Source organism: Numida meleagris, chromosome 4, assembly GCF_002078875.1.
Source record: "Numida meleagris isolate 19003 breed g44 Domestic line chromosome 4, NumMel1.0, whole genome shotgun sequence".
Lineage (NCBI taxonomy): Eukaryota > Metazoa > Chordata > Aves > Galliformes > Numididae > Numida > Numida meleagris.
The window spans coordinates 51,166,588-51,186,058 of record NC_034412.1 but is presented as its reverse complement, the minus strand read 5'-3'; the positions used below and the strand labels follow the sequence as shown (position 1 = coordinate 51,186,058).

Sequence of the window (19,471 nt, the reverse complement as noted above, 5' to 3'; positions counted from 1 at the left end):
TGGCAGCAATGATAAGAAACATTTGAACAAACTGCAGCCCTTCCTCCTTGATGCAGCATGCCAGCACAACAGAGCCCATGTCCAAAACTTGGTGGCAGTGGGAATCAGAAGTTGCTGCTCTCTCTTCATCGCACTGTGCGACTTTGGTCAGGTCTCCAGTATTTCATAGGTTCAGGACACCCAGATGCTAAGTAGAAAGCTGTGGTATACTGACAACATTCTGTCACTTATTCCTTATTTTCCTTGTTTTTACAGAAGTGAACAGGCGTATTTCAGGGAAAGTAAGACTAGTTAAAGGAGTGGGATCCCAAGGGAATTCCTCACCAATCAACCAGTGACGAGAATGTCTATTTTCAAACGAGGGAGAGAGGGATTCCAGTACTGGAAATGGATGAAATGAGTCAAACTCATTTTCAGAACAGGAAACATTAATAATCATCAGTATTCAGCTTTGAACATTAGTATTTTTCAGGAAGGTTTTCTGTGACGGCTGTATTGATACATTGCCCCCTCTTGCTGAAGTGGAACAAGATATTTATAGATATATTTAAATCACTTTAAATATTCATGAGATTTCATTAATTTTTAGCCTGTTCTCTTTCTGTTCATGAATGATATTCAATGAGACCACAACAAATAAATCTGGTCTCGTAGTTTGAGTATAAAGCCACATACCTGTGAAGGTAGGGAACACAGTCAATGTGCCCATGGCACACACGTGGTGTACCTATTTAGTAATACCAAATAATGAGAAATGTTGGGCTTGGTTCTTGATGTGGATATATCATTTCCATATAAGGCTAAGGTTATCACACCGGATGGGGCTGGGAATGATGTCTAGCTTATCCCTGGGATATGTCCCATAATTCTGTTGAAATCTCTCTGCTTGCAGCCGATGCCCTGCCATATATTAATCCAGCCATGTTCTTTGCAAGCAGTTCTCTGGATGATCTCTTTAGCTGCAGATTGGTTTATATTTAAATTGGACCTTTGTAATTTTTTTTCCACATGGGGATATTTCCAAAATCGGGGTTGGAAGGAATTGTTTCCTTCATTGTACTGTAGGGCACATGTACATTTCTCATAGAACAGCCTTAGGAAAGTGAAAGGTGGTGAGGAAAGCACCAGGCTGGGATGGGCACTTGCTTTACTTGAACGCTAGAAGCACTAGTTTAAATGCATCCAACAGCTGCAGCATCTCTCTTCAAGAATCGTGTTTCAGCTCTGTTTGCTATGTTTGACCCAAAGGCTTAGGCTTTTGGTGAGGTGAGAACCCTGCCCACATGGCTGTGCTGAGGAAAGTGGTACCGCAGTGGATCACCTTCTTGGTGAATTAAGAAACCGGATGGAGGTGTCCTGAGGCTCCAAGTGTATTTTCCAGATTTGCCACAGGAAGATTTAAATATGCTTTGACAGGCCAAGGCCAGTGTCCATTAAGAAGAAGGAAGCTGCCTCTTAATGAGGAGACAAGAAGTAGCCATGGAGAGAGGCTCCCTGAAGAGAAAGTACCTGTGATGCTTTTTTTGAGACCTGGGATCTTGTGAAGGGTGGGTGAGAGGAGAAGCTGATAGACAACATAGTATGTTCTGAGATACTCCTAGGGCTGTATAGCAAAACTCAGGTCCCTCAGGCTGAAAGCCAGCACTCCACAGGCCTACAGCAAGAAGAAGCTCTCCTTGTGTGATCCAGAAGCCAGTTAATGTCAACTAAGACCAGTCTGGGGATGAAAAAATGCTGACTAAGCCAAAAGACTGGGAGCCAGGCTGCCCAACAACGAGCAGCACCATCACATAGCTGTGAGGAGAAGAAGAAGCTCAGGGAGCAGCAGGAAGGTTCAGTTCAGGGAGGCCATATGGGAAAGCTGGAACTGCTGCTGTTCTACTTTGCTTCGTCTGCTGTCATCACCCTGCTTCCTCTCTCCTCTTAGCAATTACACTAACATTATTCATTCAATCCCGTCAGTTTTCCAAGAGCTTTTTGAATAATAATGAGTTAATCCTCCTTAGAAACAAGCAATCCTTCTCCAGAAGAGATGAGTGTGGCAGAGAAATGAAAAGGGAAAGTTCCTGGCTGAACGTTGGGCACATCGCAGGCCCACTTGTTTTGGAAGAGGAGCTGCTGGCAAAAGAGCAGCCAGAGGACACGTACAAGCATGTGTGTGTATTCATAGTGAAGAAAGATGGGAAACGCTTGTCTTTGGTGAGGGGAAGGTGCGTGTCTCAAAGGGTAAAGATGCTGCCTTTATTCTGTAAGATCTTCTCTTTGGATTTTAGGAGAAAGCAGGTCTTTCAGCAAGCCTCTGCTGTTGTCATGTGATATGTTTTGTCTAATTATATCTAAAAGAAGTAAAATAAAGTAAAATAAAAGTTTGGCTTTCTGTTATTTGCAGGTAGTAGCCTCACTATTTTTTTCTCCTTGGTCTGAATAAGCTAAAGCTGCAGAGCAGAGTAAGATCACAGTAAACTTCTGAGCTGGCAACTTCAAAAAGCCAACCTATCTGGTGTTCGTTACAAGCACACACAGTCAATTCCTTAGATGTGCCATCACTCCAGCTTCCATCCCACTTTTTTAGTGCCTCCTTTGGACTTGTCTGAAACTGGATCACAGTACCTTTGCTGCTGAGAACTGGATGTTTTTACAGGTTCTGGCATACAACTAATTTGATCCCAATGAAAATGTGAGGTCTTACTGTGTTGGTGCTGTTTCACAGACAGATTTTCTCCCTGTGCTGCTGCTGTGATCTCTTGCTACCCAGCTCCATTCTGGCTGGGGTTGTCTCAAAATGTCTTGTAGCATCAACACTGTTCAGTTCTACCCCCTTGGATAGTTTTGCTCAAGGCAGAATAGAGAGTCAAAAGTAGGGTTGAAGAAATACTGGGTACTCATGCTCTCATCAAACACTCAGATCCCAGCGTGTGAAGCTCTTTCTAAGTAGCTTCTTGAGTGATATCTGCTTTGTGTTGTGACAGACTTATCCCAGCATCAGGCCACTTCTTGATTTGCTTCACTCTGCCACATCTGATACATCTGGTGATGGGTGAGGCATGATCGAGGGTAGTTAAGTGTGAATGTATTTTTGTGTTGAGAAAGTAGAAGTTACATGTGATTAGTTACAGGACATAAATGGAAATTTTCTGTAAGTTCCATGTACAAAGACAGTCACTGTAGAAAACATGAACTCGAGTCTCTTTTGCTCTGGGTATGCAGTCTTACAAAACTCTGTGCTACAGTAAGTTGTTCTTATTCTTGGCTGTGTGAGTCATTAGACCTACCTTGTTTACAGAGGAATGTGATTATTGATCCAGGGCATTAAAGCATATCATACTTCTGTTATTTTATCAGCAGTAGCTGCATGCAGGGACAACATAATAAATAGTAAAATGTCTTCCAGCTCATAAATGTTACCAGTTTATTACTCTGTCCAGGATTACTATTGTGATCTATGGTCATTCCGGTGGGAAGCTGAGGGGCCATGTATGAGTTGTAAGGTATATGCTGGACAGAATGCATCCTCTCAATTGAACTTTATAGTAAATTCAGTGAGAAACTAAATTTTCTTCCTTTCTTTTCTTGACTTTCCATTATTAGACTCTATCTAGAGTATAGTGTGTTATGATTAATGACTTATTGGCCATTAAATATTGGAGCAATATCATATATCCAGCCAATAGGATTTCATAGTGTATGCATCAACAGCGTGGGACTGTGATTATCTGCTGGCTTTCCACAAGTCACTGAGCATATGACTCATGTTAAAAGTTTCTTTCTTTTTTTTATTTTTTCTTTAAAAAAAGGAAAACTATTTCTTCCTCTTTGCTTTAATACAAGCTCTCTGTGGGATGTGAGGCACCAGCAATGACTCACTGGGCAATGAGGCAGCAGTCTTGGCCTCTGTAATGTGAAGCAGAAAGGTCACGTGCTTGCTTTCATAACAGTGTTATTCATTCATTCATTAAAAATTAAACACACAGAACACATGATGCATTCAAGTTTGCAGGTATCAGTGAATACTTTATTGTTGTTTCTTAAGTTTTTGAGAGTTTAAGTTACTCCAATGGTTTTGGTCTTTGTTTTGTTTTATTTAGGGGTACCAACAGCTGCAGTTAGCTGTTAGTTCCTATAACAGAGTAATGTATGTTACAGGGGCCCTACAGATGGGCACAAAGTTTCAGAATCATGACTATGTCTTAATGGAGTAACGAATGCATTTTTAGCTACTGCAGTGAGCTTATATTTGTAAGAAAAATGTGAGGTTCTATATTATTCATCTCTCTTTTTTTTTTTCCACTAAAAGTTGTTGGTTTTCAATTGTACTGTTGAAAGTGTTTTTACTTTTTCAGTTTTTGGAGTGGAAAATCAATATGCTCCAATGCCTTGTGACATAGCTCCCGGATAACATCTCTGTGCTTTATTTCCTGTGTGAGAATGCAGCACTGAAAGCTTTGATTGGTCAGAGCTGAGTGTGGCACCATGGAATTTAAAATGTTTGAAGAGCTATAGTGCGGTACACAGCTTTGTCTAGGCCAGTATCTGGCCTTCTTCTCCAACATTAGGTGCTGTGAAAGTATATAACAATGGACTTAGTCTACTTTAAAATAAATAAGAAATGTTCTACTTTTCACTGCCACTGTGCCATTTCTTTGATGAATCTCCAGCATATCCTCCATCAGTTCTTTTCTAGACTAAAAAAGATCTATGTAGTTATTTTGTGTGTGCTTTGGAGCATTGTTCCTGCCCTTTTCTGCATCTTTCCAAGTTGTAAGATGTTCAGATGAGGAGCAGAACTACATGTACTCTTCTTGAAGTGATAGATCATGAACTTACACACAAAAAAATAGTCTCTCTGTTTTCTATCATTTTCCTAATAAGTGACAATTTAAAGCTTGTTCCTTTCCTCCCCATAATGCTGTCTCCCATTCCTGCACTGTATACAACCTGTTGACTTGCATTTGGTGAGAAAATAGAAATATACAAGTGACAAGAGAAACTTTGGGCTAATGGTTTCCGTTACTGTAAAAATTTTGCTGATGTAACCAAACTCTGTTGGAGGCTGTAGCACAAGTGTTAGAATGACTTTAAAGCCTATTCCCAGTTCAAAGTTCTAAGCAATTTGTGCTTTTCAAGAGCTGGGAAGCAACTCAGCATTTCTTCATGACCCAAATGTACATCTAACTGTTTTGCACTTACATATTTGTATGCCTGCTAATACACACGTTTATTTTTTTTTAATTGTAGGTATTTATGAGCCGCCATTTGTTGTACTATTGTGGTGAACCTACCCTGGATGTGAAGATTGCCTTTTGTCAGGTGTGTGTTCCTTACAGGTAAAACAAGGTACAGTACACACTTGTACTTTATTTTATACATTTATGCTAATGGAAAAAAAAAAGTGAATTTCAACAGTATATTGCGAGTAACTGGCTGTAAGAATTAAAGATTAAAACTATAAAAATGCATGATAAAAAGTTACTTTTCTATTTAATTTTATTGTCATAGTTTGCTCTTAATAATTTTTGCTTTTTGCCTTGCCCAAATATCTGTTGATGTGATGAGAACAAAAAAATCTTGGGTGTTCTTCCCATTGACTTAATGGTGAGACATTCTTCATTCAAAATAACTGTAACTACATCAATGCTTTCACAGAAATATGCGAATTAGATCTTTTTTATCTTACCATCTCTTTATGTGAGACAGAGCCTTTTACATTGTAATCAATGAATACAATTTTCTGTCCATTAGTCCGCATTTGCTGGGAGTATGGGGGAGGTAATTGAATTGGTGCGAGATTTGTACTGTTCTCAGTTGAACAAAATATGCTGTGTAGGTTGTGGGGTCATGAGACTGTGCTGTAGCCAATTCTGCACTTGAAATCAGCCTTGAAATTGTTTAGTCACAATGCTTTGAAGTCTACAAAGCTCAAACTAACTTTGTGAGCTGAAGAAAAATGTATTGGTATGCCCAATTTTTGGTTCTGGTGGTTAGATTAAGTTTGTTCAGAGATTTGACATCTATGTATATTAATTTATTTTTCCAGTATGAATGAATCAAAGGTGACTTTTTAGTTGAATTCTTATAAAATATTTTGTGTTGGGATTCTTGTTTTTTTGGTGGTTGTTTTCTTCTTATTATTATTTTTTGAGATGGAGCACCAGTTATTGGACTTTTTTGAGGGACATTAGGGGCAATCTTCATTTTTTGAGAAGTGAGAACAGCACTGCATTCCTGGAGATGGAACTGGGGTAAACACTGGTACTCCCCTCTATGTCACTTACATTCTAGGGTCGGAGAAAGTGAAAATCTCAATTCTAAAACTGAGAGGGCTGTGAGGTGTATGTAAGCAGTTAACCCAAAACAGTGACACGTGCTGAGAATTTTGTTTTCTGTTTTTTAACACAACAGTGCCAAATATTGGTTCTGTTGGGAAGGCTGCCTCTGAACTTCATCAGCTCTAAGTTGGATCTAGTCTATTTGCTTTGGAAATCTGCTTAACAGCTTTCTCTGTCCTATCTTACCTCCTGTTCTTGTGTGCATGTGGTTTTCTAACTTGTTTAATTCTTTGACTGTTTTCTGGCTCAGTTTGGATAATTTGTTCTGTAGATGACACAAAGCACCTTGAAGTACCCTCCTCAACAGAAACTTATGTAAAACTTCTAACTTACATATCTTTCAGACCGGGGAGAAATAATTTTGGAAGAAAGGATTTTATTTTTTTTCAACAAAAATGGTATTTTTGTGATTTTTTTTTTAGTTAGAGCTTACTTGCAAAAAGAAGAAAAAAACATAATGTTTTGCAAAAATTGCAAAAAAAAAAAAAAAAGGGAGGGGGTGTTCCGCACTGAAAAGTTCTTTTCAATGTACAGAATGCAATGTTTTGCACAGCTAACTATCCTCTCCCTTTTACTTAGATCAAAGAAAAGCTGTACATAAACATTTCTATTTTATGTGTGTAAGGAAATATATCATTTCCTCTTTACATTCAGTGCTACTTCAGTCTGGACATCAGTCAATTCCTGAGTGTATGTTATATATAATATATAATGCTTTCTGTCAATGTATACCCAGTTCTTGATTTAGTCAGTAATCAAAACATGCTACTATAATTATTCTTTTGCTGTTATTCCAGTTTAATAGAAAGTGTTCATACATTCATAGAATCATTAAGGTTGGAAAAGACCGCTAAGATCATCTAGTCCAACTGTCATAGCCACCAACCGTATTTAATGTAATATTAATGTTTTTGTTAAAGAATATCTGATGAAATCAACAGCATTTTGGATGAATTTTTATCACTGGGTGAAGCTGATCCAAGTTAAATGCCCATGGCAGAACCCAAAGAGGAGTCATTCAATAAGTGAGTGCAAGAGATACTACTCTGTCATTAGAGGAAACAGGATTTTGTCCTTCAAACCCTTGCTGCGCAAACAGCTCTTCCTGATCCTCAGATCTTCAGATTTATCGCCCTGAGGACAGAAGTGAGTTTAGGCTGCTTCTTTATTTATTTTCTCCAGAAAGATAGGGCCTGATCCAAATAACACTCAAGCAGCACGTACAAGCTTTAAGTACAAAAGCACTCCCTCAGAATTAAATGTTTTGTTGCATTAAGATCTCAGCTCTTGTGGATGCTGTTCATATGTACTGCAGAGGGCAGGACGTGGGATATAGGCGCAACCCAGTAGCATTTGGTCAATCATTTGGTATAATTTTAGAGAGCATTTAACAATCTCCAGGTAGTAGTAGTATTTATTCCATGTTTATTCACAATGCTAATTGAGAAATCAAGCACTCTGTGAATACTGGTAATTCTGTGGTCCGAGTGTATGAAGAAGTATAAAGAAATTTATTTGTACCTTTTGGAAAATGGTCTGATTCCTGTTGAATCAGGAAACCGTAGAGCTTCAGAGCCTCCTGTCAGCAAATGATGTGCGGAGAGCTCACCAGCAGCGAGATGCGGGTACTACCGCTCAGCTCTTGGGGTGAGTGGGTGCCAGCAGCACCCAGATAAGTGTCACCAAAAATGGTGTTTTCAGTGAACTTAATTCAACTCATTATTTTTTTTTGTCTGGTTTAACAGATGCCAAAATTACTTCTGCTATATAAGCATCCAGCAGGTACCGGCACAAGTCAGTGTCATACAGTTGGATCCTGTCCTGCTGACCTGTTAAGATGAGAGCTTCTGGTGATCATGTGCTGAAACATAAGATTTTTTTTTACTGGAGAAATCTCTGACTATCACAGATCTGTCTAATATGTTGACCACGTGGAATAGAATTGCTGGCATGGAAGATGCAGGAATAGTCCTGCTCCTGTTGGAACCTGCACATCGCCGTGGACTTCCCACCAAGCATTGAATTGTTCTGAAGCATTCTTTTAGATGTGATGTGTAGAAAAATACCCCAGTGACTGTTACCACTGAGGGCATAATATTATAGGAACTGTTGGGTGAGGACTTCTCTCTCATGTCCTAAAGAGCATAGCTTTGTGCGCTGTGGCAGGAAAAGACACAGGCCCATAGGCTGCTTCTCTTAGCATGGTGTGAGAATATGAAGAATTTCTAACTTAAAGAGAGAAGCCCTTTTTGAGAAACAAAGCATGAGTGGGGGAAATATGATTTCTGCTCATTTGCAATATAAAAATTAAGTCTTATCATTAACTGCAATTTGTTAGCCAGATGTTTTTCTGGAAGAGCTGAGGAAAACGGCATCTGCTTTTGAATAATAGAAAGATAGGACAAAGATATTTTATTCTTAGACTTATAGAACTTCATGGGTCATTAGTAAGGCTGCTCTTGCCAACAGGCCACATCTTTAGGGTTCTGGACATTCTTACTGAAGTACAACATGACACAGGCCCCTGGATTTTGAGTAGAATAGGATGTTCAAGCACTGAATAATAACTAACAATGGATACTGCCAACCAACATGAAGAATTGCGCAGCCTGGCAGAATTTTCACGTTTTTCCCAAACGTTAGCTGTATAGGATGCATGTATTTACACTTATTTGCACACACCCCCCCACACTTTTTGTAGGAGTCAAAAGCAGTTTTGCAGTCTGTGACTGTGCCTCTGGGTGGCCTCTGCCAGGGTTTGGTAATTGCAGTATAATACAATTCCATGATTTTTGATTTGAAGTAGTAGTCATAAATTATCTTGTCTTTGAAAAACACCTTTTTATTATTCAGTTTTGTGCCTCACAGCATTTCCATAATGCTACAAAAATATATTTAATTTTCTTCCAAAAAGCAGGCAGTGGCATTCTGAGATAAGATATCTGGGACCCAGCCATGCATACTAACAAAATGCTTAATATGAATCACCAGTGTAACATCACACGCTAATCCTTTAGTATGCCACCATCATTAGCCCTTATTGGACAGTTTAAACAATGTGATGCCCCAGATGGAATATGTCAGTGTTTCTGCATAATGAAATTGGAATTGGTGTTTTACAGATGCCACTTAAAGGAACTTTTGGACTGCATTTTCAGTTTGCACATAGAGAGTATTTTTGCAAACTTCTACTCAGATCAGGCTATAAAAAAGCCCCAATAAAAAGATTAAAAAAAAAAAACCTCTAACTTATTTTTAGATTATTTTTCACCTGTATTCTGATAACTTGATTTATTTTCCACCTTTCTTGAACAAAACACTTCCTATGCGAAATCTTGCGTCAAGGAACACTTAAAAATCAGATGATTTTAGAGACCTATTCATTTTACCAACAGAAAAGACCAGCTTTATTGATTGCATTCCTCTAAGTTGATTCATTCATCAGGTTTGTTTCTGAATTATTTCCTAAATATGACAAACCACTTTAGTTAAATTAATGCCTTGATCACACTGGACAGAGTTACTATTTTAACCATTAAATAAGCTGTCTTGATAAGGAAATGTCCTATAATTATGGCTTCTACTCAACAGGAGATTAATTGACATTCATAAACCATTCTGTAGGCACCGTCCTGTACTGTAGATTTCTGGGACTGAAATGTTATTGTTTAAGATCAAGAATTGTCTATTTCTAGCAAGAGATGCAATTAAATTATTCAGCTCCTTGCAGCCTCTTATTAAAAAAGGGAGAGTCTTTTCATTATCCACCTTCACAGTGAATACTGTAATTATACTATTGTAGCCAGCAATTTAATTTTTGAAATAGTTATACCCGTGCTGTTATGTGCTGCCTTTTCACCCTTCTTTTTACAGCATGCCATGATGTGCACTGGGCACAGCATCTCACGCCTTCTTCCACAGTGCCTTTTATACTTAGCAGAAGAAAGCTTCTTAACCAACGCCTGATATCTCATCATTGTCTCAGTTTAGCGAGAAACTCAATCTATTTGAAAAATATTGCTTTATCAATATGAGGAGTTGTTAATCCCATCTTAGTTCTTCTGTGCTCTAAGCACACAGAACTTCATGACTCCCCTGATGCTGTTGATAAATCATCCATCCTGTTCATTCCCAAGTGGTGCAATGCTTTGGCCAACTTTTAGTAGCCATTTCTCTCTCCTAATCTTAATTGTATCTTGCTTCCTCCCATATTGACTCTTCTTTTTCAAACCAAGTGACTTGGAATGAGCTGATGAGTACAAACAGCAGTATCCTGTCCTCATTGCTCTTGCGGGTTGGTTGTGGCTGCTGCTGTTTCTGCCCTCTGTTTCAGCGGCAGCTCCAACACGTGCTTTTGCCCATGTCCCATCCCTGTTACTGCATGAGTAAGAGGTTCCCAAACATTGTTACCTCCACTTCCACACCCTCTCTTAGATCTCTTTCCTGTGTTTTCCCTACATTGTACATTTTCTACCAATCAAGTCCCCATCCATAAAGAAATCTCATTCCCAAGGATAGTTATTCTTGGCATTTCTGGATGAACCTTCTCCTTACTATCCTTGGTGTGATGGCTGGTGCAAGAGATTGCCTGTGTGTTTATGTTGGATTCATCAGACATTTTGTGAATGAAGAATCATTCTGAACTTGTTCTTCTGCTGATGGGTAGATGCTCACATATTGCTCATCTCATACAAGTCTGCACCAGAATGAAGCAGATGCCTTTGGGCTGTGATGACTGCTAAGCAACATGTGAGACCACAGTTAGAAACAGCCTACAACCATGCTGAGCCTGTACAAAAGAAGCAATTGAAAGTAGTGAAATCTGAATGAACGTATGGAAGACAATTGAAGAATATCTAAATGGAGTTTTGCTTTGTGTTCAGAGTAGAAAGATCTGAACAAGAAAGAGAAGGAGTCCTGTTTCTTCCTGAGTGATCAGAACCAAGAAGAGCCAATTCTGAAGTCACTGGAGTTTTGGCATCTCAGCTAGAAGAGGTTAAACAAAAAGAGTTTAATTAAAAAAAAAAAAACCTCAAAAGATAAGAATATTATACTCCTTACAATAACTTCTGTTTTAAAACAGAATGTGCAAAGCAAATACAATGAAACGACCAAGGATCAGTCTGTCAGAGCTGAGCTGTTTGCAAAACAACTCACCTGACTACTGAAATGCTGAGTTCTTAGGAGTGCCGGCTGTGTCTGGGATCTAGGAGAAAACTGCTGGAGGGCTAAGAGAAGGCAGAGAATTAACCCATGACAGCATAGAAAGCACTATAATAAGGAATACTGTGTGATGAATACTGTCCTTATAGGTTAAGAATGAGATATGATAGTGGGGAGCTGTGGTGCGATGGGGCTGATAAGATTAAGAATTTACAGTACTGCATGTGAGTGCACACAAGATGAAAAACTCTTTTGATATTCTGTGCAGATTTGATCTCTACCTGTGCTGTAGGTCTTTCTATGTAAAAATACTGTCTATTTCTTAAATGCAGGCTTCCGTGTCTCTCCAAATTTACAGAGCAAAGCCTGTGCCTATTAAATCCAAAGCAGAGGTTTGGTAAATGCCACAGCTGTGGCACTTGGATCTTCTGAGTGAATTGCAGCCATTCAATTGGGAAGACAGGAGCTAAATGGCTCTGCCGGCTGTACAGACACACACGCTTTCAGAGCTGGCAAGAACACCCTGAGGACTTTACCATCTTTCAGAACTTGCATTTGTATAATCTCAGCATCTGACTTTTTGGTCAAATGGTGGCTTGAAGTTATTCATATTTTGGACAGTGACAGAACAGAGGGTGTCTGCTGCCCACAGTGTGCTGTTATCCTTTCCATCCTCTTTGTCTGGGATGGAGCAGAGACAGTGGGGCCCTGGGGAGCCATTGTCACTGCCAGCTCAGAATGATGGGTCTGTTGCATCCTGCTCATCCTCCGGCACGATGCCAACTGCAAATGAGGAGACAGTTTTTTCAGTCTTCCATCTAATTCTCCTCCTTACTTGTTTCACACATGCAGAGTCGTTTTGTTGTTTTCAGTAGCCTTGAATCATGGCACACGTAAATGTTTATCTCTTCCTGTAGGCATTTCTGTATGCATGCAAAGACGGATGCTGATATTGAAGGAAAGCTCCCTCTCAGCTGATACTTGTTAACATGCTCTGAGACAGCTCTGATTGTCCTGGAGATGCAGAGGAGCACAACTGAGACTAAGCTGCCATTAGTGTGGTTCATAGAAGCTAAAAGATGGATATGAGATGCTGAGCTGTAAGAAGTCTTTCTTTTGTGAGTTTATCAATAATAGGGGGAATGGTGTTCAGAAACAGATGTCCACCAATGAAAAGTAGTCAATATCCTCCTTTCATAGGGGTAGAAGTGAATAAATAAACAGGAATAATATCAGGAAACAATTCATCTCAAGCTACAGAAAGTAGTGTTATTCTGTTGCTCTTTCTTAGCCCTCTTTATTGCTGTTTATTCTGTAAAACAAAAAAAGGAAAAGAATGCAACTTGTCTATAAGAAAGGCAGTAAGTAGAGTTTCACTGAGTTTTTCGATAGTTGTTCTTTGAAAACATTTAAATAACATTTTCCTGAGGCATTTCTAGTAATGGTAAGAGTAGCATTTTCATTCACCTCAAACCCCCGAGGCTTGGCAATTATTTTCCTTTCCTCCCAAGTCATTGGGATATTGGGCAAATAATTGTGCAGCTATGGCTGCCACCCCAGCTTGGGTAGATGCATTGTTCAGTTCTGAAAGCTTTATTCCTTCTTTTAATCTAATGTTTCCCAGTACAGAAGAAGGAGAATGACACTTGGTATGAGTTGTAAGTTTTGAGAATGTTATGACCAAAGAAAAATCCTGTACAAGGAGAATGAAAGTTAAGTTCTAGTTAGTGTTGAAACTTTGATTCTGTTGTCCAAATATTTATAGAAACCATGAAATAATGATACTCAAAGGCATTGTTTGTGTCTCAGCAATAATCTTTCACCTAACAGAGAGATCTGTGAAACTGTTTAAGATTTTTTCCAAACAAAAAGGGTGGAGAATTTTGTGTTTAATTAAATATTTTCATGCTTTCAATGTTTATTGCTACGTTGGGGTCCCAGTAGTGTAACTTTCCAAGTTCATTTGGAGCTCACTTGAAAATTTATGAACTGCAGTGAAATTCACTTTTCTAGAAGACTTTTGCAAGACCTATGCACCTTCAGTGTGACTTCCCAAATTAAACTAATTGGCAAGTATATGAGCACCATTCTTTTCCCAAGTTAATTATTAATGAATTATCAAATGCGATCAATGCAATAACACTGTTAATTCATTGCTTTAGGGATTTGATTTAAATATTGATCATGACAAGGAAAATTACATCGTTTGTCCCACAGTTCTTACGAAAGTAAGCATTGTTTTGGGCTTAAACAGTAGGCTCATTGTGGTTTAATTTTGCTGATTTTCTGATAAAAATTAGCGGAGCATTTTTTTTCTGCATTTTATTACCAATATAGTTTTAAAGAGAGGAGACAGATCAGTAGCTGACCAGAAGCCTGGTTGGCCTGTCCCCAACAGCCAAAGTGCATATCACTCGCAGGAGGCATTCTGCTTGTCTCCTACATTAGTATGCCTTATGTTTGAGAGTAATTCTGGGTGTTGGTCTCTTCTATCAAAGCAGCTCACTGATCCAACGTCAAGTAGGCTTTAAGAAAATGTTACTTTTCACAAGCTCCATAAAAAATGAAGCTGTCTTTTATCTTTTCTAGTTGCACATGAACAATAGGGGGATTATCGGAAAGTGAGCATTGTGGTGATGGGCTGATGGTTGGACTAGATGGTCTTAATGGTCTTTTACGATCTTAATGGTTCTGTGAATTAGGAAACATTTCTTCTCAGAGCAGCGAGGCATTGGCACAGACTGCCCAGGGAAGCGGTGGAATCACTGTCCCTGGCGGTGTTCAAGAACTGTAGAGACGTGGCGCCATGGGACGTGCGTTAGTGAACATAGTGGTGATGAGTTTATGGTTGTACTAGATGATCTTAGAGATCTTTTCCAACTTTAATGATTCTTTGATTTTATCATTCTAAAAGTCTGTGTTACTCAGGGGGGAGCTGCTTGTCAAGACCATTGTGTTCTGACCAGACCCACGGGCTCCTGTTGGTCAGTGTTGCTTCAGCTGCTGTTAGAGTGACTGAAGCAACTGCAAACAGTAATTGTTCAATTAATTAAGACTTTCTTGGATTACAAATACCTGCCTGCTGGAGCTGCAGCACTTCAAAAACCTACCTGTAGCAGTGTGAGGTTCCTAAGGCCAGTCATTCACGGGCTCTGCCTATCTTGAAAAAAAGTGATGTAGATGTGTTTAGGATTCTGAACTCAGAGTGACAAAAATAACTTATCCCATTTACATCAGTACCACACATATTACTGGTGGGGAGGTAAGTACTGGAGATGCCAATTGGCAATGGTTCCCCAGGCCTGAGCAAGGTAATTTCCTGGCTTGAAAAAAGCCCCTGGATTTTCTCTTCCAGAGGAGCTGGCAGCAATTTGGGCTCGCTAAGCAGTGCAATGATTATGCTGACACTTCCCTAACGTTGGTTTTGGAGTAACGGATGTTAATGCTGAATATAGTCTGCATTGTTCTGATAATGACATCAGGATAAAACATGATGCAAATGTGTTAGTGTAGCCAGAGGGAGCTGGAATTATTTCCTGTCTATCAGGAGCACATTATTCAAATAAAGCTGCTCGGTTCCAGGTCTGGTAGGAGTAGCTGAGCAAGCTGGATTTATTCATCTGTCTGCACGTAGCAGTAGGAGCTTTGAGACTTAGGCTGCACAGTGCAAATCAGATGCTAATTTTCTTTCTTTAGATGGGACAAATCCATACCTCTTTCAGAATTATTCCACTCTTTAACCTTGGATTTAGCACTTGTGTCAATGTTGGGTATGTTTCTTCCTTTCATCACTTGGGGAGAGGGGGGATCCTTTGCCCTGTGTCTGATTCATGAGTAAATGCAGTTCTTCTAATTGTTCCTCTGAAATGAGATTTTCTGTTTGAACGCATGGCTGCAGTTAGGACATTTCAAAGCCTCCAAATGAGGCAGTTGGGATTAACCACGCTGTCAGAGACCATGGGCACTCTCGCAGGATAACCAACAGAGAAAGCGCATTCATTCATCCCAGGGCAAACCAGAGAACCCCAGTTCTTGGTAGGATCAGGTCTCTATTTTTAATGCCAGCTTTATGGAACACTGGAATTATGTATTTTTAAAATGGAAAAAATAGTATTCTTCAAGGAAACTTTTTGTTTTTCCTTGCCCCGACAAAATTCAACTTAGTACTGATCAGTCACGTAGCATTGTTGATTATTCAGATTTACTGAAAAAGCAATTTATATCAGAGACACTAAGAAAATTCAGATGTTGCATTTGTGAGCACTGGCAATGAATGCAGAGGAAGAGAGAGGCACGTGCGGCAGCAGATGTATATTTGGGCTCTGTTTCTTCTCTTCAGAGTGCATCTGGGGAACATGGACTTCCGTGGGTGAATCATCCACTGCTCTAGGACAGCTGTGACATGCTGAACTTCTGTGTCCTGTGCTCAGTATGGCATAGGATGGAATCCTCAATTACAGCCATGAAATCACAATGTTTATCTCATAGTCAGCACAGATTTTACTCTATGTTCTTTGGTGAACAAAGCATACCAGAAGACATCAAATGGCCATAATGGAACTTTATGTCAGGTAATGCCTATGCATATGGGCAAGGTTACAGCTCTGTAGTGCTAGCTTCTATGCAGGCACAAAAAGTTTACAGGAACTTGTATTTTTTTTTTCAATATAATTTCAAATAATTTGTTTTCTGGGGACTAACACAATGGCAGGATCACAGGAACAGCCCTTCTGGTTCCCAGAAATATGGAACTGGTAAACTCTCCTCAGCTACTGAACACTGTAGCCTAAAATGACAAGAATTTATATTTTAAAATGGAACTGACTGTGTTTCCTCAATATTCTGATGTTTTACAGCTTGGGTTTCTGTCTTCCTTCCCAACCCCCTTCCCTTCTGCACAACAGGGATTTGGGAAACAAGTGGATGTGTCATACATTGCCAAGCATTACAACATGAGCAAAAGCAAAGTTGACAACCAGTTCTACAGCGTGGAAGTGGGTGACTCGACCTTCACTGTTCTCAAGCGCTACCAGAACTTGAAACCAATTGGCTCTGGGGCTCAGGGAATAGTTTGGTGAGTATCAGCACTTTCTCATTGCTTTTCGATAGGATTTGCCTTTTACATTTCTTCACAGTTTGCTAGTCACAGACATTGTCTACAATTGCAAAAATGAGCATTGGGCAACAAATATCCTGAGGCAAAAGGAGCCTGATAAATTCTGCTGCTGGTGAGGATGTTAGCATGGGGTTTGTTTCTTCACATAGCAAAATGCAACTAGCAAGGGAGAAGGAGAAAGACCTGACTCCAGTTGACAACTGTGATGCTATTTCCAGAGGCAGTGCAAACTACATCCTGGGTAAACTCTGTAATTTCAGTCTTCGTACAGTAAAAATCAGGGAACACTGTGTAGGAACTGGTCAAGTCCCAGAGCATTCTGGAGCATCTGCAATGAAAACCTTTTGTAGCAAGGTAGCTGCTAATGTGCTCTTAAGCAGAAAAGGGCTAAATGTAGCTTAAAACTGGTTTTGAGAAAGAAATATGCTTTTGTGTTAAGTACCACTAATGTTCATTTTGCACCAGTGGTCCCTTTCTATAAATAACAGGTATCAATGACTGTACTCTATTTTAGAAGAAAATACGATTTTGTTAGGCCTGTCTACAATGGAATTGCTGCAATGATTAATTAAAAGCAGCAAAAATAAAATAAAAATAAAGTTGTTTTTTTTTTTTAAAGACTGTTATGCTAAGCAAAATCTGTAACATAACGTGAATTTGTCTTTTATACTAAGAGTTGACAGGAAATGTTAGGAATGCCCTGGAACAGAAAATCAAATGAGAAAACAAGAAAGTTGAAGTGAAAATACTGCCAATTTCCCTAGACAACTGAGCAATACTTTGAGGCCACAAAAGGCTGCACAGTTTCATGGGACAGATGGAGAAGTGTTACGTGACAGATAGAGCAGCTGATCATTTTTATTTAGTATGTGCCACATTGTAGTCTACCTGTTGTGAGCCGTAATTTACAGGAAAGGTATGAACAAGCTGAGAGCAGTGCATTAGGAACCAATGGTAAAGCAAGAACTTGGTGGGAACCGCCAGTTTGCTGCATGCAATGAGGACTTACCCAGCTGCTGGAGACTGCCTTAGTGTATGCCAGGAGCTGTTATTTACAAGGTGGAAAATGTAGGTTATTACCGCTAAATGCCAGCTTCATGTTCAGGACAGAGCTGCTGCCGGCAGTGGCGGTGGGTGTCCAGCTTCTGGACTTGTCTGAATCTTCACAGCTCATAAAATGCCTTTCCTGCATGGGGAGAGTTGACTGCTGAGGATGGTTTTCTGCCTTGCCTGGTACTTGGCCACAGAAGGGCAGTTCCCACATTCTCAGAAACAGGGACCTATTTCATAGTAGTTTGTCAATAATTTGGTATCAAACCTCTCAGTGCTGATTAGGTACATGATACACATTCATCTTCTGTGTCAAGAACTGCCTCAGCACTCACTTCAAGACTAGATTCCATCTGCTAGCAGCAGCTCTATTTTCACTAATCTGGAAGTGAGACCCCCACTGCCTCCAACTTGTCTTATATGGTTCTATAGGTAGATTTCAGCAGGAGAATTTGCATGAATAGTAATACCTGTCGTGGAACAGAAGTGGGCATAGGAAGCAGGGAATGTGGCTATAAATGAAGCAGGGACTTGGTCTTAATTCGTTATCCTGAAATTCACATCAAGGACAAAATCATTCTCCTGTTATGGAAGTATGGTAGTAAAGGCATAGAGCTCTTCAGGAGCTGACAATTCACTAAAATTCTGTGAAAAAGAGCAAGCCATTGGTGTGTTTGTTATAACTGTCGTGCCCATGTGAAATAACTAAAAGCTTGGTGAGAAAGGTACACTGGCTTTGGACATAGTGTGCATGGAATCTTGTGAAATTGGGGTGGGAACTTCCACTGGGATTTGTGTTAGCCACGTTCACAAAATGGTTTTTGCCAGAAGGAGGAAAGAAAACAGCCTGGCATCTGAGCAGAAATGTTCCTACTATTGGTGACAGTACAGATTGCTCACTGTAAGTCCCCCTGATGTCTGTGAGAATGCTTGTGTAAAATCACGGTGGTTCTGTAGACATGATGACAACAAGATATGGGTGAAGCAGAGTTTGTAGTTTATTGGACTAGGTGTTGTCAAAATACTCTGACTTTCAACCATGAGCTGATCTCCAGGTCTGCAGTAGAAACAAAAAAATTCAAAGATAAAACGAGTTGAGTACGTTTTTCTGGATTTAATTAAATATGTCCCACCTTAGTGACTGAGAGGAATAGGAAGTGATACTCCTCTGCAGTGCTGGAAGGGAGGAGAGGTGGCAACTGCTTTATTTCAAGGGAGAGCAAGAGACAGATCACTTTGTGCCTGTGGATATGGACATTTAGACAAAGGAGAGCTATTCTCATGTTATATAAAACCATCAGAAATAGACTGATGTTGAAGTGAGTGTATTTTCATGTTTTGGATGAATTCTGTTTGCTGGATGCAAGGCAGTTACATGTAGAATTTCTGCAGTGGCTTTCAGTTAACCATTTTCATAATGTCTGTGACATTTTTCACACTGCCTATGGTGTGTAGAGATGTTATGTTGTACATGAATATTTCAAAAACAATTTGAAGGAACTACAAGAGTTCTTGAATTTATGGTGGAGTCAAGGAGAATCCTCGGTTTTCTGACATGGGAAATGAAGATATCCCTTATGTACTTGAGGATGCAAACAATTAAGAACATAGCAGCTGTTTATGAAGAAACTTGGCCTGATTAGGACCACGTGGGTGCTTATAGCTATGTCTATTTATCACAAGACAGTGTTGTCTGGGCAAGGTGAGACAGATGATGTCTTTCATTTGAGATCCAGAATGTTTTTCTTGCATTTTGGTGAAGAGTGAAGATAGGCTTTTGTACTGTAGGTTGCTGGAATACAGTGTCAGCTGGAAC

At 39.6% G+C, this 19,471-nt stretch overlaps 1 protein-coding gene across 9 annotated transcripts in view; it reads left to right on the top strand.

The window, feature by feature from the left end:
• The window catches only part of MAPK10 (mitogen-activated protein kinase 10), a 131,726-nt gene that overhangs the window by 76,608 nt on the left and 35,647 nt on the right, over positions 1–19,471 (top strand). For 5 of the 9 annotated variants that reach the window (XM_021396487.1, XM_021396483.1, XM_021396482.1 and 2 more), the window contains 2 exons: positions 5,236–5,307; positions 16,346–16,563. In XM_021396487.1, the coding sequence (XP_021252162.1) occupies positions 5,242–5,307; positions 16,346–16,563 (284 nt within the window). In that variant the 5' untranslated portion in view covers positions 5,236–5,241. Of the gene's footprint in view, positions 1–5,235; positions 5,335–15,843; positions 16,061–16,345; positions 16,564–19,471 lie in introns of those variants that run through there. The other 4 variants (XM_021396486.1, XM_021396485.1, XM_021396489.1 and 1 more) reach the window with 3 other exon arrangements.